The following is a 27,263-nucleotide window of genomic DNA, read 5'->3' as shown; positions in this document are numbered from 1 at the left end:
CACCTAAAAGAAACCCCAAACCTATTAGCTACCATTCCCCAGTAAGCCCCACCCACATACTCCCATAGCCCTAAGCAATCATTAATCTTTCTGTCTTTATGATATGCCCATTCCTGACATTTCATATAAATGCAATCATACAATTTATGGTCTTTTATGACTAGCTTATTTCACTTAACATGTGTTCTAAGGTTTATCCATGTTATAGCATATATCAGTACTTCCTTCTTTTTTACAGCTGAATGATATTCCATTGTATAGATACACCATATTTCACTTATTCATTAATTGAGGGATATCTGAGTTATTTCCACCTCATGGTTATTATGAATAATGCTGGTATGGATATTCATGACCAAGTTTTTGTGCAGACGTGTGCTTTCATTTCTCTCGGGTAAATATCTATGAGTGGAATTGCTAGGTCACATAGTAACTTTATGTTTGACATCTTGAGGAACTGCCAGCCTGTTTTCCAAAGCAGGTGCACCACTTTACATTCCCACAAGCAGTGTTGGACAGGTCTGATTTTTCTACATCCTCGTCAGCACTTGTTATTATCTGACTTTTTGATTATAGCCATCCTACTGGGTATAAAATATTATTTCATTGTGGTTCTGATTTGCATTTCCCTGATGGCTAATGAGGCTGAGCATCCTCTTGTGCTTACTGATCATTTGTATATCTTTGGAGAAATGCCTATTCAGATGCCTTGGCCATTCTTTAATTAGGTTGTCTTTTTATTATTGAGCTATAAGAGTTCTTTATATATTCTAGATACCAGTCCCTTATCAATGCCCATTCTGTGTGTTGTCTTTTCACCCTCTTGATGGTATCATTTGCAGTAGAAGAGTTTTGAATTTTGACATAGTCCAATTTTTCCTTTTGTCATTTGTGCTTTTGGGGTCGTATCTAAGAAATCATTCATGATCCACGGCCATGAATATTTACTTCTGTATTCTCTTCTAAGAGTTTTATAACATTCGCTTTTGTATTATGATCCACTTTAAGTTAACTTTTGTGTATGCTGTGAAATAGTGATCCAACTTCATTCTTTTGCATGTGGATATCCAATTGCACCATTTGCTGAAAGACTATTCTTTTTCCCATTGAACTGTTTTGGCACTCTTGCCAAAAAAACCAAGTAGTTTTTAAAGCATTTGGTTTTATGGCCACATATTCCCTGGCTTTCTGAATTTGTGACCTATAGTTATTGATTCCTAACCTTTCAGTCTTCCATGGTTCATAGCCACAGATGCTTGAGATGGAAAAAAGCTTGGGGCAACCCTCTATTTAACTTACTTATTAGTCTAGCTGAGTCAGAATTTTTCAAACTCCCTCCCCAAAACATAGACCGCATGGGAAACAAGTTCAGTCAACTTTTCTTACATGTGTTTCAGTCCCTCTGTCACTGAGATACGAAAAGCAGACTCACAAGGCTTGGGTTTACTCTTCCTTCAGCTTCCTCTCTAGCTCCCACAAGAAATCCTGGTGAAGGGGCGCCTGGGTGGTTCAGTCGTTAAGCACCTGCCTTCGGCTCAGGTCATGATCCCAGAGTCCTGGGATCGAGCCCTGCACCGGACTCCCTGCTCTGCAGGAAGCCTGCTTCTCCCTCTCCCACTCCCCCTGCTTGTGTTCCCTCTCTCACTGTGTGTCTCTCTCTCAAATAAATAAAATCTTAAAAAAAAAAAAAACAGAGGGGCGCCTGGGTGGCTCAGTCATTAAGCGTCTGCCTTCAGCTCAGGTCATGATCCCAGGGTTCTGGGATTGAGCCCCGCATCAGGCTCCCTGCTCCACGGGAAGCCTGCTTCTCCCTCTCCCACTCCCCCTGCCTGTGTTCCTGTTCTCACTGTCTCTCTCTGTCAAATAAATAAAACCTTTAAAAACTTATAAAAAAAAGAAAGAAATCCTTGTGAAAATATGTTTCTGCTCTGCCTCCTGCTTTACCACATTTTTTTCTTCTCAGCTTCCCAGTCTTTCAAATTAACCCCCAAAGGAATCACTTTCAATTTTTATATACTATATTTAAAGTATGTAAAAAAATAAATCTACATATACTATAATTTCAAATAGCTGGGAAGGAGTTACTATAAATGCCTATAGTACAAAATTGCCATAAAGTAACCCACTCCCCATAGGTAACTATTTTTTCTCTGTTTTCTTTCCACATTGCCTATTCACTCCTCAACCAACTCTGTAACCCTAAAATTTTTGCCTCCATTGTTCTACTGAAACAACTCAAGCCAAGGTCTCTAGATCTCCATGTCTAATGGACATGTGTCATGACTCATCCTACTAGACTTCTTGAAGCAGCAAGTGACACTAGACATTCTCACTTTCTTGGCATCTTCGAGGCATCTCCCTGGTTTTATTCCACATTCAGCCGTCTCCTCTGCCCAAAATTACATGCTAACATTCCTCAAGACTCAGTTCTAAGCTGCCTTTTCTTCTCACTCCATATGCTCTCTCTAAGAGTTTCATTCTGTTCTCAAGACTTCAATGACTTAAGAGTTATCCCTGGAATTCCTTTTCCTTTATATTCAATATCTAATCTGTCTCCAAGTCCTGTGTATGTGATCCACTCATTCAAGAATCTGTCTGCTTTTATCTATCTCCACGGCCCATATCCTACTATAGGCTAATATCATCTTCGTTCATTCCATAAATATGTATTGAGTACGCTGGGAAAATATTGAAAAATAAAACAGACATGGTCTCACCTGAGTTAGTATGATTTCCATATATTTACTCTTGCCCCTCCTCCATTTTGCTCTCCTAATTATAGTCAGAGGAATATTTTTATTTTTATTTTTTGAGAGAGAGAGCACATGCACAAGAGTTGGGGGGTGGGGCAGAGGGAGAGAGTGAGAATCTTAAGTAGGCTCTACGCCCAGCGTGGAGCTCGATCTCACGATTCTGAGATCAGAACCTGAGTTGAAATTAAGAGTCAGATGCTTAGCTGACTGAGCCTCCCAGGCGCCCTGGTCAGAGTAATATTTTTAAAATGCAGATACACCAGAGGATAGAATTCTTATTGCAGCCCCAAGGCTCGACAGTCTGTCTGGCCCCTTATCTACCCTCTCCGGGCTAACCTTCCATCTCCGTGCTCCAGTCTCAACAGTCTTCTTTCTGCACCTGAAATGCTCCCAGGCCTACTCCCATCACAGAATCCTTGTGCACAGGCATTGCTGGGGGCATGCTTCCCTAACCATTTACCTGCTTGCACCCCACATCCTTCTCTACTCATTTGTTAATCTCGGTTTAATCATCTCTTCTTTAGGGAAATCTTTCTTAACTGCACCCTACCCACGCACCTCAGCATTGCAAATATGAATTGATCCATTTCCTTCCATCATCTCAAGAATTACCCTTTTCGGGGCACCTGGGTGCTTCAGTCAGTTAAGCGTCTGCCTTCAACTCAGGTCATGATTCCAGGGTCCTGGGATCGAGCCCTGTGTTGGGCTCCCTGCTCCGCGGGAAGCCTTCTTTTCCTTCTGCCCCCCACTCCCCGCGCTTGTGTGCACATGCGCATTCTCTAATAAATAAATAAAATCTTAAAAAAAAGAATTACCCTTTTTTAAAACCATCCCAAGAGTACTTGAATTAAAAAAACAAAAACAGGGTGCCTGGGTGGCTCAGCTGGTTGAGTGTCTGACTTTTTTTCATTTTTAAATTTAAATTCAATTAATTATCATATAATGTATTATTGGTTTTAAAGGTAGAGGTCCGTGATTCATCAGAATTATGTGACACCCAGTGCTCATTACATCATGTGTCCTCCTTAATGTCCATCACCCAGTTACCCCACCCCACCCCCCGCCCCTCCAGCAACCCTCAGTTTGTTTCCTATGATTAAGAATCTCTTATGGTTTATCTCCCTCTCTGGTTTTGTCTTATTTTTTCCTCTCTTCCTCTATGATCCTCTGTTTTGTTTCTTAAATTCTACATATCAGTGAGACCATATGATAACTGTCTTTCTCTGATGGACTTATTTTGCTTAGCATAATACCCTCTAGTTCCATCCACGGTGTTGCAAATGGCAAGATTTCATTTTTGATGGCTGAGTAATATTCCACTGTATGTATGTGTGTGTGTGTGTGTGTGTGTGTGTGTGTGTGTACACCACATCTTCTTTATGAGTGTCTGACTCTTGATTTTTGGCTCCAGTCATGATCTCAGGATCATGGGATTGAGCCCTGCAGCCTGACTCTGCCTCGCTGGTCTTTAAGGATTTGATTAGTTTTTCCACTTTCTGATTCAGTGCTGCATCATGCCTCCACTCCAGAGTGAGAGCCAAGTAAGGCCTACGATTTGGAAGGGATGATAAATTCATTCACTGAATAAAGTAACACTGTTTTCTCAGCACAAGTTCTAAAATTCAGAGCGTCAGGCTCTGCACTCAATGGCGAGTCTGCTTGGGATTCTCTCTCCCCCTCCCAGTCCCTCTGCCCCTCCCCCTCTCACACTCCCCACTAAAATAAATAAATCTTTATTTATTTTTAAAAAATATTTTATTTATTTGTTTTACAGAGAGAGACACAGCAAGAGCAGGAACACAAGCAGGGGGAGTGGGAGAGGGAGAAGCAGGCTTCCTGCAGAGCAGGGAGTCCAATGCGGGGCTCAATCCCAGGACCCTGGGATCATGACCTGAGCTGAAGGCAGACGCTTAACGACTGAGCCACCCAGGCGCCCCAATAAATAAATCTTAAAAACAAAAATGAAAAATTAATCCAAATGAATTAAAAGATCTTCAATCACTTCTCATTCTTTTAATGTTAAAATGATGTAGATCTGTCCTCCCTCTTGGATCTCATTTCTCAAAGGAAAAAGCTGGTTCTTCTCAGGAGAGAGGGAACAGATCTTTTGTGCTTCCTCTAATCCATCCATACCCTCTTTCTGCAGTCTCTCTCTTTTTTTTTAAAAGCTAGGACTTTATTTTTTTTAAGAGTTTATTTATTTATTCATGAGAGACAGAGGGAGAGAGAGAGAGAAGCAGAGGGAGAAGCATGCTCCCAAGGAGCAGGGAGCCCAATGCAGGACTCGATCCCAGGACCCTGGGATCATGACCTGAGCCGAAGGCAGATGCTTAACCATCTGAGCCACCCAGGTGCCCTTTCTGCAGTCTCTTTGAGATAGTCCTTTTATTGCAAAAAAAGGTGTCTTGACATCTTTATTATAAAAATCTGAATTAATTTCAATATAGTGTTTTTTATTTAAACATCTTTTATTTACAAAATACCTTTTTCAAATTCCAAATCTCAGATTTTCATCTCCCATTTTCTAAAATGTAATGATTCTAGATACGAGCTTTCATTATGTGAATATGTGTGCTGCATAATTCAGTATAAATGTAAATATCTGCCCATGAATCAGTATAACACCATGGCTTTGGAGTCTGACAGATCTGGGTTCTGAATCCCAGCTATGCCCCTTACTAGCTGTGTAATCTGGGAGAAGTTATTTGACCTCTCCAGAGATTCAGTTTCCTCAACCATAAGGAAGTAATAATTTTATCTCATAAAAGTTGATTTGGTATTTTAGATGATGATAAAAGTAATGCACTTAAGCAAAATTTAAGTATTCAATAAACAGAGATATTGTCAACATCAGATAACAATAATAACCCCCAAACCCCATTTGGGCAAAAAAATTCAACACCTTCCATAGCTAAATCACCACCACCACAGATGCTAACAATGAACAAGTACAATTATTCAGTTTTCCTTTCTACTGATTTTTGACAGTAGATTAGATATAAAATGAAGGAAAAGCAGAATGAAGAAAATGTAAAAGCATAGGAAATTCACAGAAATGGTAAGTCAATACTTGAGAAGTATGCTCTTGGTTATAGGACTTTTCCAAACTGGACCATGATAAATTAGAGCAAAAGTGACCCTCTCCTTTATCATTTATTCCATTTGAACAACTAACTGCTATTCCCTTTCCATGACCTGCAATTCTGGCCACTATCCTCTGATCACAAGATCGCCTCCACCTAGTAGCCTCACCCTGCCCAGTCTCACACTATTAATGTGCTGTCTATCCTTCTTTGAAGGTCCGGATCCAATGCCATCTCCTCCTCCCTGCAGCCTTCTCGAACTCCCCCAAACTGTTATTTCTCTCCCTTCTGAATTCTTTCATACCCCCTCACCAAGGAAGCTGGTTGTTTATATTTCTGTCATCTCCTGTGCCTGGCTGTAAGCTTCCCAAAGGCAGGGTATAGTCTGACTCAAATGCTCACCTCCCCCAGAACTCTGCATGCTGCCGTGCACAAAGCAGTTATTCAATACCATTTCTAAAATAACAGTTACGTAGCAAGCATTCTTCTAGATCTGGTGATCAGGGATGAACAGCATCTACCTTCTGCAATGGAAAGTACAAAATTACAGGAAGAGTAGTATAGAGAAGAATGGAGAGAAATCAGGATGTATGAATAAAATCCAAGAAGCATCTTAATACTGATGTTACAAATAATCCACCTTTGGTTACTAAAATAAGAAAACGTATAGCTAGAGGCTACCATTGAAAGTCAGCCTGACTCTGCCTCGCTGCCCTTGGTCTTTAAGGATTTGATTAGTTTTTCCACTTTCTGATTCAGTGCTGCATCATGCCTCCACTCCAGAGTGAGAGCCAAGTAAGGCCTACGATTTGGAAGGGATGATAAATTCATTCACTGAATAAAGTAACACTGTTTTCTCAGCACAAGTTCTAAAATATTTCAAAGGCCATAATATTTCACTAGGCTTAGCCATTTGGATTAAAATTTATTAGTCAAAACAGAAAACTTTCTCACCAGATCCCATATATTCCATTAGGCATGATATATAATGTCTCCCGATGTCTAATTATTAACTGGGAGTGTAAGTAAATCATTATCAGTATTAGCCCCTGATATGTGCAGACAGGGTTAAGAATTAAGCAATTAGAATGCTAAAGAACTTTTTTTTTGACAGTTTGCTTTTCCTTTCTTTTTCTTACAAATAAAAACAATTTTACAAGAATCAAGTGACAGATTTAGCTATTCGTCCTAATCCATACCAAACTAACAATGTACAGAGAGTTCTTTTGTTCAGAATTTCCAACAGTCCTCATTTCCAGTATTCTGCCCCTTGAACACCAGATGGTTATCTTGGTGTGTATCTTTTTTTTTCTTCTTCTATCTTTAATAAAGGTGGGAAGAAGGGTTATATATCCTTTGGGACCCTAGCTCAGTCACTGTTTCTGGGCATTCCCGGACAAAGTTTTTTTTAATGGCATCAAACAATGTATCTTTTGTATTGGAAGACTAAGGAGGAAGTCATTCAGAACTAGAGAAAATTTTACTAAAAGGATGCACAAGGAAAAAACTGGAAGGGTAGTACTAACCTGTGCTCTGTAATGATGTCCTTTAGGGATGAAAGGCCCAGCTGAAACAAACCTCTCCCTGACTTTGCAACATTCTCCTTCTAGCATTTAGACTCCAATAATTCTTCGGCCCCACCAGGGTCAATAACCCATTGATCCTGGCACCATTGCAGCATCCTGCCTCTTCTCCTCATGTGCTCACTCCCCTCCTTCCTCAGGTGGAAGTGACTCCACAGTCCATCAGGATAATCACTCCTGGCATACACTCTCAACTCCCTTGCATGATGTGATATCCCTTTGTCAAACAGATTCATGATCCTTTGGGGACTGATGGGTCTTGGAATTCAGAATTTTGAGGATTTTAGGAGGTAAGACAGAGTATAAAACACAAATGCCCCAGCAGAGTCTGGGACAGCACCCTAAAGTCAAACACATGAATATTGCTGCAGCAAAATATATGAATCTTCCCCACTAGGTGGGATAAATAAAGCCTTATAGGTTTATAATAGCTTCGTGACCTTCCAGATCAGATGTTGCCACCACAAAAGTTTGCCACTTACCAAAACAAAACAAAAAACTGTGAGTTTTCAGAACTTTTTAATCAGAAATGCAGTAAAGGGATTATGTACCTGTACTCCTTTGGCAAAACCCCCAACCATGTTAAATCTCAGTACCTGCATCCATGCAGGGCTGGAGAAAAAGACAAGACCATGGGAACTGGTGTCCCCCATTGTAAGTCATTAGCACTGACCTCACGTGGATTGACTTCAGTGCTACCTGACAATTCCCCAGCAGGTTTACGCTCCACTCATTCTCCCACTCTGTCTGGGGACTCTGCTATACCTCTTTTCTCACCTCTCTTCTGAAACATCCACTTTCCCTCACTGAGCCATTTCCATCAGCATACAAAGTACATCTCCTATCTTAAAACAAAACAAAACAAAAAAATCTCTCCCAAACCTCCCCTCCCCGCTCCAGCTGCTCTATTTCTCTATTCTCGTTACAGCAACCCCCCTGGACAGCTGTCTATATGCAGTATCTCCGATTTTTCTTTCATTCTTTCTTGAACCCATTCCATCATTCTACCAAAACAGTTCTTGTCAAGGTCACCATGACTCCCACTTGCTGACACCAATGGTCAATTCTCAGTCTGTATCTCACTTGATCTGCAGCAACTGACATAGGTCACACTTTTCTTTTTAAAAAAAGTTTTATTCAGATATAATTCACAAACCGGTACAATTCACCAATTTAAACTGTATGATTCAATGGTTTTGTATATTCACAGAGTTGTGCAACCATCACCACAATCAATTTTAGAATATATTCATCACTCCCAAAAGAAACCCATTACCCATTACTTGTCACTTCCCATTTCCCTCCTATGACCCCCAACCCTAGGCAACCATTATTCCACTTTCTCTCTATACAGATGTGTCTATTCTGGATATCTCATATATATGGAATCATAAAATATGTAGTCTTCTGTGACTGGATCTTTCACTTAGCATAATGTTTTCAAGGCTTATTCATGTTGTAGCAATTATCAGTACTTCATTCCTTTTTATAGCTGAGTAATACTCTATTGCATGGATACACCACATTTTGTTTATCCATTCATCAGTTAAGGGACATTCGGACTGTTTTCTTTGTGGCTATTATGAATAATGCTGTGAATATTTACGTACGAGTCTTAGTGTGGGCATATGCTTTCATTTCTCTTGGATATACACTTAAAAGTGAAATTACCAGGTCATATGGGAACTCTAAGTTTAATGTTTTGAGGAACTGCCAAACTGTTTTCCACAGAGGCTGCACCAATTTATATTCCCACCAGCAATATTTTCCATATCCTTGTCAATACCTGTTTTTTTTTTTTTTAAAGATTTTATTTATTTGACAGAGAGAGACACAGCGAGAGAGGGAACACAAGCAGGGGGAGTGGGAGAGGGAGAAGCAGGCTCCCTGCTCAGCAGGGAGCCCGATGCGGGGCTCGATCCCAGGACCCTGGGATCATGACCCGAGCCGAAGGCAGACGCCTAACGACTGAGCCACCCAGGCGCCCCTGTCAATACCTGTTTTATCATCTTTTTTATTATAGCCATCTTAGTCGTGTAAGGTGGCATTCATTGTGCTTTTGATATGTATTTCCCTAAAGACTAATGATGTTGAGCATCTTTTTACTGGTCATTTAAATATCTTCTTTGGAGGGGTGCCTGGGTGGCTCAGTCAGTTAAGCGTCTGCCTTTGGCTCAGGTCATGATCTCAGGGTCCTGGGATAGAGCCCCGCATTGGGCTCCCTGTTCAGTAGGGAGTCTGCTTCTCCCGCTCTCTCTGCCCCTCCCCACCATGCTCACTCTCTCTCTCTCTCTCTCTCTCTCAAATAAAATCTTGAAAAAAAAAAACTTCTTTAGAGAAATGTTTATTCAGATCCTTTGCCATTTAAAAAAAAATTATTTATTTTTGAGAGAAAGAGAGAGCAGGGAGACAGAGGGAGAGGAGAGAGAGAATCACAAGCAGACACCCCAGTGAGCGTGGAGCCTGACACGGGGCTCGTTCTCACAACCCCAAGATCATGATGTGAGCTGAAATCAAGAGTCTGACAACACTTAACCAACTGAGCCGCCCAGGTGCCCCTGCCATTTTTTACTGGGTTATTTATCTTTTATTATTACACTGTAAGAGTGCTTTATATATTCTAGATACCAGTCTCTTACCAGATATATGATTTGCAAGTATTTTCTCCCACAAATATTTGTGGGTCTTTTCACTTTCCTGTTTTGCAGCACCAAAGTTTTTTATTTCAATGAAGACGAATTTATCTATTTTTTTCTTTTGTCACTTGTGCTTTTGAAGTGCTAAGAACCCATTTCCTAACCAAAGTTCATGAAGATTTACTCCTATGCGTTCTTCTAAAAGTTTTATAGTTTTAGCTTTTACATTTAGGTATGTGATCCATTTTCAATTATTTTTTGGGTAGGTGTGAGGGAAGGCACCGACTTCATTCTTTGGCATGTGGATATCCATTTGTCCCAGCACTATTTGTTGAAAAGACAGTTCACTTCCCATTGCATTGTCTTGGCACCCTTGCTGAATGCCAACTGACCATAAATGTAAAGGTTTATTTCTGTATTCTTGATTGTATTCCATTGATCTATATACCTAACTCTATGCCAGTGCTACAATATCTTGATTATTGTAGGTTTGTAGTAAGTTTTGAAATTAGGAAGTATGAGTCTTCCAATTGTTCTTTTTCAAGATGGTTTTGGCTCTTCTGGATACCCTGCATTTCCATATGAATTTCAGGATCAGTTTATCACTTTCTGCAAAGAGGCAGTTGGGATTTTGATAGAGATTGTATTGAATCTGAAGATCCGTTTGGGGAGTACTGCCACCTTAATATTAACTCCTCTACTCTATGAACATGTGATGACTTTCCATTTATTCAGGTCTTTTAAAATTTCTTTCAACAGCCTTTACCGTTTTCAGTGTACAAATCTTTCACCTCCCTGGTTAAATTTATTACCAGGTATTTTATTCTTTTGGATACTATTATAAATGGAATAGTCTGTTCACAGCTGGTGTATAGAAACACAACTGATTTTTTTTGTGTACGTCTTGTATCCTAACATTTTGCTGAATTTGTTTATTAGCTGATAGTTCTTTGGTGGCTTCTTTGAGATTTTCTTTTTTTTTTTTTAAGATTTTATTTATTTAAGGGTGCCTGGGTGGCTCAATTGGTTAAGTGTCTGCCTTCCGCTCAGGTCGTGATCTCAGGGTCCTGGGATCAAGCCCCGAGTCGGGCTCCCTGCTCCGCGGGAAGCCTGCTTCTCCCTCTCCCACTTCCCCTGCTTGTGTTCCCTCTCTCGCTGTGTCTCTGTCAAATAAATAAATAAAATCTTAAAAAAAAGATTTTATTTATTTATTCATGAGAGAGAGAGAATCAGAGGCAGAGGGAGAAGCAGGCTCCCCGCTGAGCAGGAAGCCCGATGTGGGACTTGATCCCAGGACCCTGGGATCATGACCTGAGCCAAAGGCAGATGCTTAATCATATGAGCCACCCAGGCGCCCTCTTTGGGATTTTCTATATATATGATATATATATAGGATCATGCCATCTGCACATAAGAGATAGTTTTACTTCTTCCGCTCCAATTTGATGCCTTTATTTCTTTTTCTTGCCTAGCTGTTCTGTCTAGGACCTCCAGTACAATGTTGAGTGTTAGTGGCAGGAGCAGACATACTTGTCGCATTCCTAATCTTAGAGGAAAGCATTCAGTCTTTCAGCATTGAGTAGGTAAAAGTGGGTTTTCACAAATGTTCTTTATCAAGTAAAAAAGTTCCCTTCTATCCCCAGTTTGCTATGTGTGGTGGTGGTGTTTTTTATTTTTGTTTTTGTTAGCTGTGTTTTTATCATGAAAGGGCTAAATGTTTTTTTCTGCATCTGTTGAAGTGATCATGTGGTTTTTGTCCTTATTCTGTTGATATGGTGTATTATATTAATTGATTTTTGATGTTAAATCAACCTTGTGTTCCTGGGCTAAATCCCACTTGGTTATGGTACATAATCTTTTTTTATGTGTTGTTAGATTAAGTCCGCTAGGACTCTGTGGACTCTTGCATCTATATTCATAAGAGATATTGGTCTGTAATTTTCTTTCCTGTGTTGCTTTTGTCTGGTTTTGGTATCAGGATGATACTATATTTCCTCCTTCTTGAAACACTTTTATATGGAACCTGGGAAATCACTCTTCCCTCACTCTCTTAACTTACCAGTTGCTCTTTCTCAATCACCTTTGCTGGTTGCCCTTCATCTGCCCAACTTCTAAATGTCTGAATGTCCCAGGACTCGGGGTTTGAATCAATTCTTTTTTTCTCTTGCTTCATTCTCTAGGTAATCTTGCTCAGTCTCATGGTATTAAATACAATCCATATGCTGATGGCTCTCAAATGTAGTCAAGCCCAGACTTTTCCATGAACTCCAGAATTATAGCTATAACTACCTCTTCAACAACTCCATATGAATGTTTTGGAGGTAACCTAAACTTAATATAATTGATCAAAATCATTAAAGCTAAAACAGGTCCATGGAGGGGGAAAAAAAGCTTAATAAAATCAAAACTAAGTTCCAGATTTCTCCTCCAAATTAGCTTCTCTCATTGTTTTTCCCCATCTCAGTAAATGGCAATTTTGTCCTTCCAATTGCTCAGGCCAAAAACCTTAAAGTCATCCTGGACTCCTCTCTTTCCACGCCCCACATGAAATCCAACAGCAAATCCTGTCAGTTCACCTTGAACATAAACTCAGAATCCAACCACTTAGCACTCTACAAAACCACCCTAGTCCCAGCTACCACCATCTCTTACCTGATTATCACTAGACTCTCTTAGCTAGTATCCTGTTTGCCACCTACCTCCTACAGTTTATTCTCAACATGAACCAGCAGAGAGATTCTTTTGAAATATTAGACCAATCATGGAACTCCTCTGTTCAAAACCCTTTGGTGGTTTCCCATCTCAGTCACAATCAAAGCCAAAGTGTTATAGTAGCTTACAAAGTCCTACAGCACCTGGCCCTCCATTACCTCTCTTTCCTCTTCTCCTATCACTCTTTCTTGCCTAAGCCACCCCAATGACACTGGCCTCCTTCAATTTCCTAGAACATGCTAGCCTCCACTGTGCCTCAGAGCCTCTGCACTTGCCATTCCCTGGATCCTTCCCTGCAAGAAGGATCCCTGCAGGTATCCTTCAGATACCTGCGTGGCTGGTATTTATTGCCTTCAGGTCTCTGCTCAAATACAGCCTTACTCCCTGAACCCCCTACATAAAAACAGTAACCATCCGCTCCCTACCCTAGTATTCCCTTCACCCATACCCGGTTTTAGAATTTCCTATTGTACAGTCACAATACACTTCCCCTAGCTCTAAGCTAGAATGGATGCTCACAACGACAGAACTTTGCTTTGTTGCAGCCCCTAACAGAGCTCCAAGAGAACTTTCTATGATGAGAAGTCCTATATTTGCGCTGTCCAGGGGCGTAGCCACTAGTACATGTGGCCACGTAGCACTTGAGATGTGGCCAGAATGACCGAGGAACTCAATTTGTAACTTTAATCTATTTTAATTAATTTAAATTTAAATAGCTACATGTGGCTAGCAGCTACTGCATTAGACAGCACAGCACAGCCTAAAACAGCAGTTACTCAAAAAGACATAGCAGGTATGCAAATATTTATTGAATGAATGATGCAAGGAAGAAAGAAATCTGAAGGCTTCTTTTCTCCTTAAGTTTCTACTATAGAAAATTTCAGAAATACACAAAAGTAGGACATAGCTAAATGAACCCTCCAATACCTATCACCAACATGAAGGCTCTTCTAACCTGAAATAAGTTTCAGTAGATACCGGCATCTCAATCCAGCTTGTAACAATTACTACATTCTTGGAAAATAGGGATTTTATATTATCCAGAGTTTATATCAAACAGCATCTCTTAGGGTCTTTTTTTTTTTAAAGATTTTATTTATTTATTTGAGAGAGTAAGAGAGAGAGACAGCACATGAGAGGGGGGAGGGTCAGAGGGAGAAGCAGACTCCCTGGACCTAGCATCTGGTATAATAAATGTTAATTGAATGAAGTTCATAATTGCATAAAAGCGATACATATGAATTGTCAGAGTGCAAACAGACATACTCACTGGACCTCCAATTTCCTAAACAGATATATTCTGAAAAGGAAATTTTCAAATGGATTTTCAAACATGTCAGATCAAAGGGCAGCTTAATATGCTGGAAAGAAAATCAAACCGGGAGCAAGAATTCTTGGATTTCAATGTCCTGACTAAGTGGGGTGATCCTATACTAGTCATGTACTTGCTTTAGGCTCCAGTTTGTAAAAAGACAGTTTGGCCTTGATGTTCTTCAAAGATGCTATCTAACTTTAAAGCAATTATGTTCTATTCTAGATCCACAATACACAAAAATTTTTAAAGATGCTTATTAACTTCCCCTTTCTGTGCCAAATCATTTTCCCTATAATTTACTTTAAAGGAGCTATACATTGAGTATGATTTAATATGAAGAGATCATATTTACTTTAGGGAACAGGTAGTGTTCCCCATTTCCTGAGAAGTACCAAATTCTTCACTTGGGGCCACTAAAATACTGCTGGAGTCCTATGTTTGATTTATACTCATGGCTGACATTGTGCTTATTAGTATAGAAAAGGCCATTTTGGCCACATATTTGCCTAGTAAATTCCTAAAGTACCACCTGTGTTTGAAAAAGTTTCTTCAACAGTTCTAAGCCAATTCTTATCTCTTTCCTAGCTGGCTCCATAAAATGTACTGTTTCAGGCTTTGTTCTGAGGTTTTACCTTTATTAAACGAGGTAGTAGTACTAAAGTCATGCTCTGATGTTTTTTAAAGCAAGGAAATGGAAAGAAATGAGGGCCAGCTGCATGTACTTTCCCTCGGACACTACTGTTGGATGAAATTTCTGGACCTTGCATTTAAAATGTGGCTTTGGGCCTCCTGTCCTATGCAGCCTCCACAATAGCAAGCCCATGCTAGCAATCAAATGCCAATACTGATGCTGAATTTGGGTCTAAACACTGACAGATCAACAATGGCGGCACAGAAGCTAGAATGTACCTCAAATAAACTTCTTACACATGGTACACAAAATAATCTTGTAATTATTAAAACGAGTTTAATTGGACATTGGTATTTGGTGTGGGTTGTTGTTGTTTGGTATTTATTTGGAATTTATTTATTTATTTATTTGAAAGAGGGAGAGAGAGAGAGAGAGAGAGAGAGAATGCGTGGGGGGGAGGGGGAGCGGCAGAGGGAGAGGGAGAATCCCAAGCAGACTCCTTCCTGAGCGCAAAACCTGATGCTTGATCTCACGACCCTGAGATCATGACTTGAGCCAAAATCAAGGGTCGGACACTCAACCAACTAAGACACCCAGGTGCCCCAGGTTGTTTTGTCGGTTTTTTTTAAAACCTATACTACGCCTCAAGAAACCTAACCGATAAATTCTCTGCTGTATTTTTGCCATAATTTCAATTTTCAAGTTTATGTACTTCATATATATATATCCTCTCTCACATCATCATATAGGTCTATGTGTAATAAGTTTCATCAAATTTTTAAGAAACACAACCCACATCTCAAATAACAGTAACGTTCAAAAGTAAAACTACAAATGAAATACTGCTCTGAACCAGAAGGTACCTGTTTTTTGACAACGAATTAAAAGGAACAGGCTCAAATCAAACTTTAAAATATATTATTAACCATCAACTGAACCACTGGAGAGACATACGCCAACAGTAAGAGTACTGTATCGCCATTAACCACAGGAATGGCTTGAAACATCTTATTCACACTAAGATCTAAATGTATGCAATTAAAGCCATCACATCAACTGTCCATATTAATCACTCACCAATTTAATTAAGGTAAACCATCTTGTCAGAAAGCTTGCCTCTTCCCTATTTCTTAACATTATCGACTTTTAATAGTTCACCAAATTAGTAATTACTTGCTTATGGCATTATCAAATATCTAAGTCCAGCATGTGGCAAGGTCAGTTATAGACATGCCCTGATGGCATGTGAAAGGAGAAATTTAACCCATCAAAGTGGTCATCGAAAGAGCAAAACCTATTATCCCTTTCTCTAGACACTCCTGGTTAAATTCAAAGTGACAGGACAAACCAGATCAAAACTAAACAGAGCTAGAAGCAACATACAAAATCCTAATGAACCCTTAGAACCCAGGTATCGATTTGTCAATAGCTAAGCTCAATTAGTCCTTTCAGAACAAAGTACCTCATGAAGTGACAAGAAACTAGTTTGAGGTCTGGGATATGAAAAGAATAAAAGCAGTCACTTTATATTGCTCATTGCTAAGTGCAGTCATATCTCAACCTGGAGATCTTGTGGGGATTAAATAAAGATGTCTGTCAAGTACCGATCTACTAAGCCAAGGAGCTGGAACATAACTAGTGTTCAGTAAATGTTAGTCCTTCCTCAAATCTTTAACAATACAGGCTTATCAAGTCAAACATCAACTGATGGTTTAAAAAAGCAAGTCAAAACAAAAGAAAAACCTTACATGGTGATACAGATAACACATCTCATAGAACTCAGCAAATAGGATAATGAAAAGGAAAAACAGATACTGAAAACATTTCTCAATGGCTCATCCTTTGTGGTCATTTACAACCTTCCTGTTTTGTGAAATTGTCTTTAGGGATGAGCTTTGACGAGAAAAAGGCCAAACGCAAACTAATTCCACTTGAGAGGGAAATTCAGAAATGCCTACAGCAGGTGAACAGTTTCTCTCATAAAATCTTCCTACTGGGTATACTTCAAGCTTTCAGCAATTCCAGTTTCCAAACAAACCGGTAGCACAACTAAAAAGCTAATTTTTACATTAGAATTGTTAAGTAACAGGAGTTCAATAAATCATTTGCCTTCTAAGAAAAAAATGACTTTCTAACAAATAATATTTCTTCCGGTTCTAAGAAAATAAAGCTTATTTACAAACTGAAAGGTGTGTAATACCATAGTGAAGTCTTTTTATGGGTCAAGAATGAAATATTTAAGAAATAAAGGTGCGGAAAGAACAGGACTTGGTCTAAAAAGTCTTGAGATCAAGTACTTGTGTTGCCATTTACTATATGGCTTCCAGGAAGTTACTTAACTTCTCAGGGATGCAGTTTCTTGTAAGATTCTTTTCAGCCCAAAAATGATATGATTACTTATGATATCTGATACTCCTCAGTGCCCCCTCCCTGTCTATGTATATGTACACATATGTACATACCTATACATATGTACCTTTATTAAATAATACAGATATATTTTCCCAAAGTTGTAGTAATTTAAGGGCCATTATGAAACAAAGGGAGAGAGAGAGAAGGAGAATGTGTGTGTATGTTGGGTATTCTGACCCTGAACATCATTCTCAGTAGTTAGAGCATTTACACAGCCTGAATTAACCAAGTAAGCCTTTAAACCCTTACAATGAAACATTAAAATTCAATGTGGCTATAATCTCTTCCTTACAAAACATGGACCTAAAGAGTCTGGCTTCAAGTATGGTTTAAAAAAAAAAAAAACGGCAAAGTGTATTATATTCACCACCCAGCTCTTCCATATGACCACATTAAAAAAACACAAATGAAAACTCACAGTCCCATTGTAATACATTGTACCACTTCTGAATGCAACACTTAGCTCAGGCTTACTACCCTGACAAATAAAGGAAAGCACTTTATGAAGCCAATTTAATTGGGAGGTGACAGAAAACATACAGCCATTTTCTTTAGCCTTATCATTGAATTGGCTTCAGCTCCAATCTCGGGCAAATCCCACTCAACAGAAGAAATTAACCAGGTCAGCAGAACAGGTGCTGCGCTCTGTCTGTCAAGGGCCTGGCATCACTACAATTACTTGCACACAATGAAGCAGTAATCTTTACAGATCATCTCTCCCAAGAAGTATACTGGAGAGGGAGAGGAAAACTGAAGGGAGGCAGGGGGAAAGTGGGAAGAAGAAGAGGAATAGGAGGCAAAGAGAAAAGGCAAGAAAAGAAAATGAATGTGCAGCTGCCTCGCGGCTCAGCAGATGTCGGGATGTGATGTACGAGGCTCGGATAAGCTGTCGTAGCCTGCTGCCAAAGAGCGGTAAGTGATTAAAGCCTGCACAGTTCTAAGCACCATATTTAGAATCTGCGGGGTTTTAAGACTTGCACCCATTCCTTGCTGTGCTTCCAGATGTTGGCAACTGGTCCAGTTCCTACTGACTGTGCATGGATGGCAGCAGTTGGTACAGCAGCAAGGCAATCTGGAATGCTTCCGGAGATGCCGTACATTAACAAGTGTCACCCATCATTCACCTTTACAGAAGGCTGAAACAACTCCAATTTGCTGCCACTTCCCTCTTGGGATACAGCCAAGATAAAGTTGCGCCTGGCAGCCCCATTTGTTTCACTCAGGTGTTTCAGCTGCCTTGCTGACCTCTATTAGTTTAAGTTTTAATTTAGATTAACCCCAGCACCCCAATTAACCAGCAAGGGGAAAAGCTAAGATGTGACTAGTCATAACTCTGAAATCAGAATTTATCCAAGGTAAAATTATTAATTGGGATGAAGGGCCAATCAAGTAATGCTATTTCTTTTTAAACAGGCCTCCAGGCAAAAAAAAAAAAGATAAAAAAATAAAAAAAAATCTTTCAGACTAAGATTGCCAGTGGAAGCAACTTCTCAGTAATTTCAGTTTATTTTATTAAGCCTATTTAATTGATGATGCACTTTCCATCAAACAATGTACACTTCAATTAATGAAGACTGGAGCATTTCTGATTGTCTCCCATGATCTCACACAATTATACCGCATTAATATCCCATGTCAGGTACTTCCTTAGACACCCTAGAACAAAATAGAGTTCCCTACTCTTCTGACAAATGGATATAGTAAGAGAAGAAAAGGAAAAAAGAATCAGGAACTCTGACTAGGAACACCTGAGGACACACCAATCCTCTTTCCTATACCCTCTCATCATTACTTTTAAGGCTCACTCATGGCAATAATTTCATTGAACATTCCAGAGTGGAGAGAGAGATTATTATTTCTCTTCTTAGGGCAAAGACTCAGAGCTATCCCCTTTACACAATCACCTGTTCTACCGGCCTCGTAGTGTAATTGTCCCATGTTCCTTCCTTCATATTCCAAATACATAATATAGTTGTCATGGCTAAACCTTCAAGAAGCAGTTGCAAATTCCTTGGCAAAAGTTAACACGCTAAAAATTCAGCAGAGAAAAAAAAGAATATCTCGATAAATAATGGCTCAACAAAAGCTGGTGTATCACTGCTGGACAGCATCCCTGATTCTCCAGAGCTAGAAAGGGTACATCCTAAAGCACATTTCATTAAGTATGACTTATCAGGAGACCCGGGATTACAGAAATTATTTTAGTTCTTTAGAACAGCCCAAATGTTTAGTCTACCTTTACAGTCACTAGCATCATTAAAAAGAGCAGCATGCCAGCAATAATAATGTCTACGAAAGAACTGGGGGACATCTGGGAAGAGATTTCAAGAACTGGGCCATATTTCAACTTCCACCAATTCTGTCTGTCTTCAAAACACTACATTATTATTATAATCAATAGTAGCAGACAATCTCGATACATACTTAACTGATTTGGAGAGACACGCGTGTGTGCACGCATGTGCACGCGCACGCACCCCCCCCCCCCCAAAGACGAGACACTTAATAGGCAATAGAACCAGAAGTGCAATTCAAGGACTCTGGTATCCCGGCCCTTTAGCTCCATGTCCCAATGTAATAGCAGTAAGACAAGAAACCAAATAACTAACAAATGTCAAATCTATTAACATTAGCAAAAATGGCTGAGAAAGAATAAACCACCTGACTCAAAGAAGTTGCAGCTGTTTTACAGATGCTTTATACTCTGCAGCAACTAACAAAGTAGTTGTAGTCATTTTCATTTCAAAAGGAAAAATACAACATAGAAGCAGAACAACAGGGGCACCTGGCTGGCTCAGTTGGTAGAACATGAGACTCTCGACCTCCAGGTTGTGAATTCGAGTCCCACACAGGGTGTAGAGATTACTTAAAAAAAATTAACTCTTAAAAACAACAAAAACACAGACTCAGAACTACACACTAAGTCAATTCTATAGATAGCAGTTCTAACTCCCTGACTCTATCTTCCTTGCAAAGTAAGCTACCTTTTGGTCAGAGAATTCTATGAGTTGTTTTAAAATGCTAAAACCTGATCTGTAACAAAAGAAAAGAGTGTAAAAATCACACCTGGTGGTAAAAGTCATCGTCATCAAAGATTTCACTATCCAAGTCCTTCAGGTGGGCATTGGCAGGGGCTTGAGGAAGGATCTCCTATATCAAGGAGAAAAAAAGAAGCAGTGAATCCAAAAGGGTTATCGAAGTAATGTAGCTACTACAAATAATGTGTGTAACAGTCAAAGAAGTTTTCCTTAAGATATAAAGAGCTCTTAAAATTAAACAACAAAAACATTCCAATAAAAAAAGTGGACAAAGACATTAATTAGGCACGCTGACATGAAAAGAACAAATCGTCAATCATATAAAAATATGTTTAACCTCATTCTAATTAAACACATGAAAATTAAATGAGAAGACACAGTGTTATCTTTCAGCTCTAAAACTGGCAACATTCAGTGCCAGAAAACAGAGCTGGTGGAAATGGAAATTAATGCAACCTTTTGGGAGGCAATCAGTAACATCTATCAGGATTTAAAATGTGTATTCTCTTTGATGTGACATTTCCACTTTGAGAAATATTTTCACACAAATACACGTATTATAAATGCTCATGAATGTTTCCTATAGCATTGTTTCTAAAGCTGGAGACAACATAAATATCCACTGTTTGAATAAATTATAGTACACACGCACACAATGGAATACCCCATAGCCTAATAGGAAAAATGAGATAAATCTCTATGTAATGATTTGGAAGAGTGCCGGAAAATTAAATTTAAAAAATTATAAGATTTTATATAGAGTGTGTAACATTTCATGTATATATAAACACATATATCCATCCCATTTAGTTAAAAAAAATAGAACCATGTTTTTATATACATATATATCGTTATATGAATAGAAAATGCCTTGTTATAATTATGAACACTGGTTCAATCGGAGAAGCAGAATTTCACTTTTCATTTTAAATTCTTCTGAACTTTGAAAAAAATTAAGTATATATTTCTATAAGTAAAAGTTTCCTTTAAACAAAAGAATGTGTTCCAATTATGGATCCTTTTCTATAGTATCTAAATGTCGGACATAAAGCCAAAGGACACACTTCTTTCAGTACTGACATTTCTAGAGAAGCAGCTTTAAAATTGAATTTTTAAAAACTGGATTACGAATGCTTCCATTATGTATTACGAATGCTTCCATTACCAGACTCATGTCAAACTCAAAAATAAAAGAAGACTACACACAAGTTAATAATCGCTCCATTTTAACAGAACTTTCTCCTCCCATAAACTCTGTTTCCAGTACATTTACAATCTAGTAAAGTAGTGCTTTTTTCCCTTTCTTTCACTAACTTCTTATACCAAGAGTAATACCTACAAGCAGGTGATCAGATTTTTCAGCTAATTAGCCTCACAGAAACTGCTCCTGTCATCACCCAGCATCCCAGAGCTCTTACCAGTTGTCCTGGCAAACTCTCTGGGAGAGGGTGCGTTGCCGGTTCAGGTTTGCCAAGAACTCGGTAGACAGAGCGCTTGGTCTGTGTCCTTCGAAGTAATCTTTCTTTGTCCATCAGAATATGATCGATCTGAGTCAAGATTGAGCGTTCAAAGGCACCAAAACCCTGCAACAACATTAACCAGTGTCAGATAATACAGAAAGTCTGTGCTGAAGGCAGCTACATTGGTTTCTCTATCTTTCTGTGTCAGCAGAGAAACAGACAATCCTCCTTATAGAGGGACTTCGTGCTACAGACTGAGTTTGTGAATGGCTGTAATTGTTCTCAGGGAAAAAAAAATTAGTCTAAGGCAGGTCTATTACTTTCCCATACCCAGAGATTAACTTCCACACCTTCCATAACTGTTGAAAAATCCATTTCTTTCAGTGTTTTGTATTCCCAAACATTTGAACACTTACAAGGCCACAATTTCTAGAACAAAATACTCTTTTTTTTAAGATGTTATTTATTTGAGAGAGAGGGGGCACGTGTGAGAGAGCGCTCGAGCGAGGGGAGGGGCAGAGGAAGAGAGAATCCCAAGCAGACTCCATGCTGAGTACGGAGCCTGACATGGGGCTCAATCTCATGACCCTGAGATCATGACCTGAGCTGAAATCAAGAGTCGGAGGCTTAACCGACTGAGTTACCCAGGGTCCCCAAAATATTATTTCTAATAAAATCCCAGGTCTGAATGGCAGGAGCTCAGTAAATTTTTCTGTGGAAATGACTGATTACTATTACATCATGACATTATCCATATCAACGAGTTGTAGTTCCAATTTCTTTTTTTAAGATTTTATTTATTTATTTGACAGAGAGAGACACAGCGAGAGAGGGAACACAAGCAGGGGGAATGGGAGAGGGAGAAGCAGACTCCCCACTGAGCAGGGAGCCCGATGCGGGGCTCGATCCCAGAACCCTGGGATCATGACCTGAGCTGAAGGTAGATGCTTAACCGAGTGAGCCGCCCAGACGCCCCTGTAGTTCCAATTTCTTTTTAGGTTGCCCCAAACTCTGTTACACACATGCGCGCACGCACGCACACACACACACACACACACACACACACACACTTGCCTTCCCCAGTTTTCCAGAAGCCAGCTTGGTTTTATCATGCCACTGCTGAAGTGTGCGGTTCCTGTAGACTGTAAAGTCAGCAAAACGCTTTGCCATGAAGCTGGGATAGTCCTCCATTTCCAGCTTCCTCTTTGCTGGGGCCCTTCTCTGCTGTTTCGTCTCTTCTACTAGCTCTTCATCTTCACTGGAAATCTCCTCCTCACTGAAAAGCCAGTAAGAACATTCAGTTCAATGGGCACAAACACTACGCAAGTAAAAAGCTAGGCTCACATGAAGTCGAGAGTATTTAGGCCTTCCCTATTCTGTCTACATTTTAAAAACACCATAGATGTGAGGGTGGCTTTTTTTGTTTGAAAAGAATGTTAGGGAGGTCAATCAAAAACTCTTGTAACTTTTCAAATAAATATAAAAACTACTGGCTTAGAGATATTTTTTTAAAAGGTAAGCAAACCATAAAAATAAATGAGGTTGTAAAAACATTATTAGAAATGCATATGAACCAGGTCTATACTGTTACAAGATGGTCTTTAAAAATTAAACACATAATCATACTTTTATGACCTTAATCCCCAAATCAATAAGGGAAATGTGTCTCCCTATAACCAATTGTTCAGGAAAGCCGAATAATATTAGTTGAATCAAAAGAAGAGGGCTGAATGTGAAGAAAACTCAAAGTCGTGGGCAACAGAACGGGAACTAAATTGCAGTAAAGGCAACTGCCCAGAGAAAGGAATACAGCCTCTCTCAAGCCACGTATATACTCCCTGGACTACCGACCCCAACACATTGTAGGTGCTCAATAAATGTGAGCTGACTTCTTGTCCCTCCAGCTAATTCAGTAAAAAAGAATGGAGCAAAGGATAAGCCCAAAGGAAAAAAAGCAAGCAGGTACCATATACAGCAGGTTCAAACAATGGGTGGGGGCCGGGGGGGCTGTGGAAATCCTTCATCAAATGTGACAACTTCAGAAAAAGTAAACAGGTTTATTCCATGCTTTTCTGAAAAATTTCCACCCTTCAAAATAACTCCTTTCCTCTTAAAAAGGAGATGGCTGTGACCAGCAATTCCATGGTATTGGCACAAAGTGCTTCATAAACATTAATTAAGAATTAAAATTAAGGGATGCCGGGTGGCTCAGTGAGTTAAGCGGCTGCCTTCGGCTCAGGTCATAACACCCAGGTCCTGGGATCGAGCCCTATATCGGGCTCCTTGCTCAGCAGAGAGCCTACTTCTCCCTCTGCCTGCCGCTCCCCAATGCTTGTGCTCTCTCTCTCTCCTCCCCCCACCGACAAATAAATAAATAAAATCTTAAAAAAAAAAGAAAAGGGAAGGAAGGAAGGAAGGAAGAAAAAGAAAGAAAGAAAAAGAAAAAAAAATAAAGGGGCTCCTGGGTGGCTCAGCTGGTTAAGCATCTGCTTTTGGCTCAGGTCATGATCCCAGAGTCCTGGGATCGAGCCCTGCATCGGGCTCCCTGCTCTGCAGGAAGCCTGCTTCTCCCTCTCCCTCTGCCTGCTTGTGCTGCTGTGCTCTCTGTCAAATAAATAAAATCTTAAAAAAAACAAAAGAATTAAAATTAAGGGGCACCTGGGTGGTTCAGTCAGTTAAGCATTTGCTTTCAGCTCAGGTCATGATCTCAGGGTCCTGGGATCAAGTCCCACATCTGGCTGCCTGCTCAGAGGGGAGTTTGCTTCTCCCTCTCCCTGGGCCCACCCCCCCCATGTGCTCGCTCTCTAACAAAATCTTTAAGAAAAAAAAAAAAAGATTTAAAATGACAAAATATGCTTTCATCTCCTAATTTCTTTTAAAGATTTATTTATTTATTTGAGGTGGGGAGGGTTTCAAGCCAACTCCATGCTGAGTGCAAAGCCTGACACGGGGTTCGATCTCACCACCCTGAGATCACAACCTGAGCCAAAGCCAGGAGTCGGGACACTCAACTGACTGCGCCATCCAGGCACCCCTCATCTCCTAATTTCAATAGGTCTAAAGAAAAGGCAAGCCTTTTATGGAAGTCCACAAAGAAAAGCAGGCACAAGTAAATATAAAAATGGAAAAACTAATTCCCAATTTATGTGCCATCCTGGCCACCAGTTAAATGTCAGAAGGTCTTTCTGTTTACTAAGTCTGATATCTGCCTGCAGAACATTTGGCTTTCTTTTTCAAAAAATGATGGGAAACTACTCAGAGTAAAATAAGCAACCCCACAGCTCAATTCCTTCCTTACCTTTCTGCTTTGGGCTCTGTCCCATCTACTAAATATCTAGTGTCTGGGTACTGGAAAAGTAACTCTTCCTGAAGATCTGCCAATGACCTCAACAATGCTTTAAGGGCCTTGTGACCTGGGAAATAGAGCACAGAGAAGGAACAATCAATTATCTACAATTCTCCAAAGTAGGCAATGCCTGTAACTCATGACTCCTGAGCAGTTCTGGCCTGGGTGAAGGGGCCGGCAAAGGGCAGCTGGGGACTAAGAACTCTCTGAAACACAAAATTCTTGAAAGGAGATAATGCCAGTGCCTACTTCACAGGCTTGTTGTGGGGAACAAGTGAGGTAACACATGTAAGGTGTGTAGGAAAGGGTCTGCAATATACTGTGAGTTCTCAAATTTAGTAAGATTGACAAACTCCTTCCCTGCCTGTCATCATAACCAATCGTTTGTCCCTATGGTGCTAGTTTCTAAAGGTAACCCACCGACCTCCTGGATTATCCCTCTATCAATCAACTCCTTAAGCAATTCCTCCTCTTCTCAAGAGCACAACTTTGTCCTGGGCTCCCTACCACCACCACTGCCACCGCCCTCCCTCGGGAGATCTCATTTGCCTCTGGTTTGAGCTGCCACCTCATACACACAATCTCCCCGCACATATTCCTATGAAAAGTTCTTGTTCACTTATGAAAACCCAAGTTAATGACTTACTATTTGCAGTACTGTATTGTGTATTAAAATTTTGCACATCGAAAACATGTTCTTACCTGGTTCTCCACATAGCCGACAGGATGCATTTGTAGTAAAGCTGGTCAGGATTAAGTATACAGTCTACCGCTAAGAACTTTCCAGATAAAAACTGGCCCTCTGAGAACTGAACTCTTACCTTCTTTATCAGCCTAATCCTGTTAAAGGGGCTAACTAGACACTGATAATCACTATTTATGCGTTGGTAGCTCAGACACCTCTCCTACTATCGAGCTTCCACATTTCCAGTAACTGCAAGAAAATCTTCGCATGGATGCTCCATCACTCCTCCAAATATACCATGTCAGAAACAGAACTTTGTTCTTCCTACCTAATATTTCTCCCTTGTCTGACTTTCTCTGTTTAATGTGTTTTCTTAGGTGATCACTGACATTTTGGTGCCCTTATTCTATATATTTAATCCATTGCTAAATCATGTGATTTTCCATTCTTATTATCAGTAATGGCTGTCCATTCATCTCTGGCCATGCTTCTCTCACACCTTCCCTCTTTCCCTTAAATAACTGTAACCTTCTTTCTCACAAGCACCCCTACTTTCATTTAGCAATCCCTACATTCATTGTTACTTTATATTCCATAGGGACTTCCGCCCACACAAACTTCAGTTAGCATTAACCACGGTTTTTAGTGCCTTTCCTAGAAAAGGTTATATCTTAAGAGACAGAGCCCATGTTTTCCAAAGTGAAACCACAAACCAATTTTGCATTTGCAAACTAGTTTTCAAAATTCCCAAGACCTAACCTTGAAAATCTTATGCTAAGTGAAATAAGCCAGTTGCAAAAGCCCAAGTACTGTGTCATTCCACTTACACAACGGACCTAGAACAGTCAAATTCACAGAAGCAGAAAGCAGAATGGTGGCGGTCAGGGGTGCAGGGAGAGGGGAATGGACACCTATTCCTGTTCGACAGATACGGAGTTTCAGATTGAGATGTTGAAAAAGTTCTGGAGATGGATGATAGGGTTGTTGGGACAAACATGTGAATGTACTTAACTGATACTGAACTATATACTTACAAATGGTTAAGCTGGTAAATTTTATGTCATGTATATTTTAACACAATTAAAAAAAAAAAAAACCTTTAAATGTTCCCAAAGCAGGGCATAATGAATAATTCTACCATCCCAGTTCATCTCTGTACAGAAAAAAATCATCTATAGCCCTTCAATCTTGAGCTTAGTCAAAAGAACAGGGGAAAAAAAACAATGGAATATTAATCAGCCTTTAAAAAGAAAGAAATTCTGACTCAGGCTACAACACATGCATGAACCTTGGGGACATTATGCTGAGTGCAATAAGCTAGCCATAAACATAAACATAAACCTGGGCGGTAGGGAGCCCAGGACAAAGTTGTGCTCTTGAGAAGAGGAGGAATTGCTTAAGGAGTGGATTGATAGAGGGATAATCCAGGAGGTCGGTGGGTTACCTTTAGAAAGGTACTATATCATTCCACTTATAGGAGGTACCTAGAGTAGTCAAATTCATAGAGGCAGAAAGTAGGATGGGGGTTACCAGGGCTTGGGGGAGAGGGGAATGGAGACTTGTTTAACAGGTATGGAGTTCTAGACTTAGAAGACAGAAAAGTTCTGGA

At 39.9% G+C, this 27,263-nt stretch overlaps 1 protein-coding gene across 2 annotated transcripts in view; it reads right to left on the bottom strand.

The window, feature by feature from the left end:
• The window catches only part of AATF (apoptosis antagonizing transcription factor), a 99,281-nt gene that overhangs the window by 40,095 nt on the left and 31,923 nt on the right, over positions 1-27,263 (bottom strand). For both annotated transcript variants that reach the window (XM_028109160.2, XM_088028358.1), the window contains exons 5-8: positions 24,922-25,036; positions 22,698-22,899; positions 21,582-21,746; positions 20,192-20,275 (exon numbers count right to left, since the gene is read on the bottom strand). In XM_028109160.2, coding sequence (XP_027964961.1) covers positions 20,192-20,275; positions 21,582-21,746; positions 22,698-22,899; positions 24,922-25,036 — 566 coding nt within the window. The remainder of the gene's footprint in view (positions 1-20,191; positions 20,276-21,581; positions 21,747-22,697; positions 22,900-24,921; positions 25,037-27,263) is intronic.

Source organism: Eumetopias jubatus, unplaced genomic scaffold (assembly GCF_037043125.1).
Source record: "Eumetopias jubatus isolate StellerSeaLion01/CBP00866 unplaced genomic scaffold, mEumJub1_p1.0 scaffold_10, whole genome shotgun sequence".
NCBI lineage: Eukaryota > Metazoa > Chordata > Mammalia > Carnivora > Otariidae > Eumetopias > Eumetopias jubatus.
This window is presented reverse-complemented; position numbering and strand designations above follow the sequence as displayed.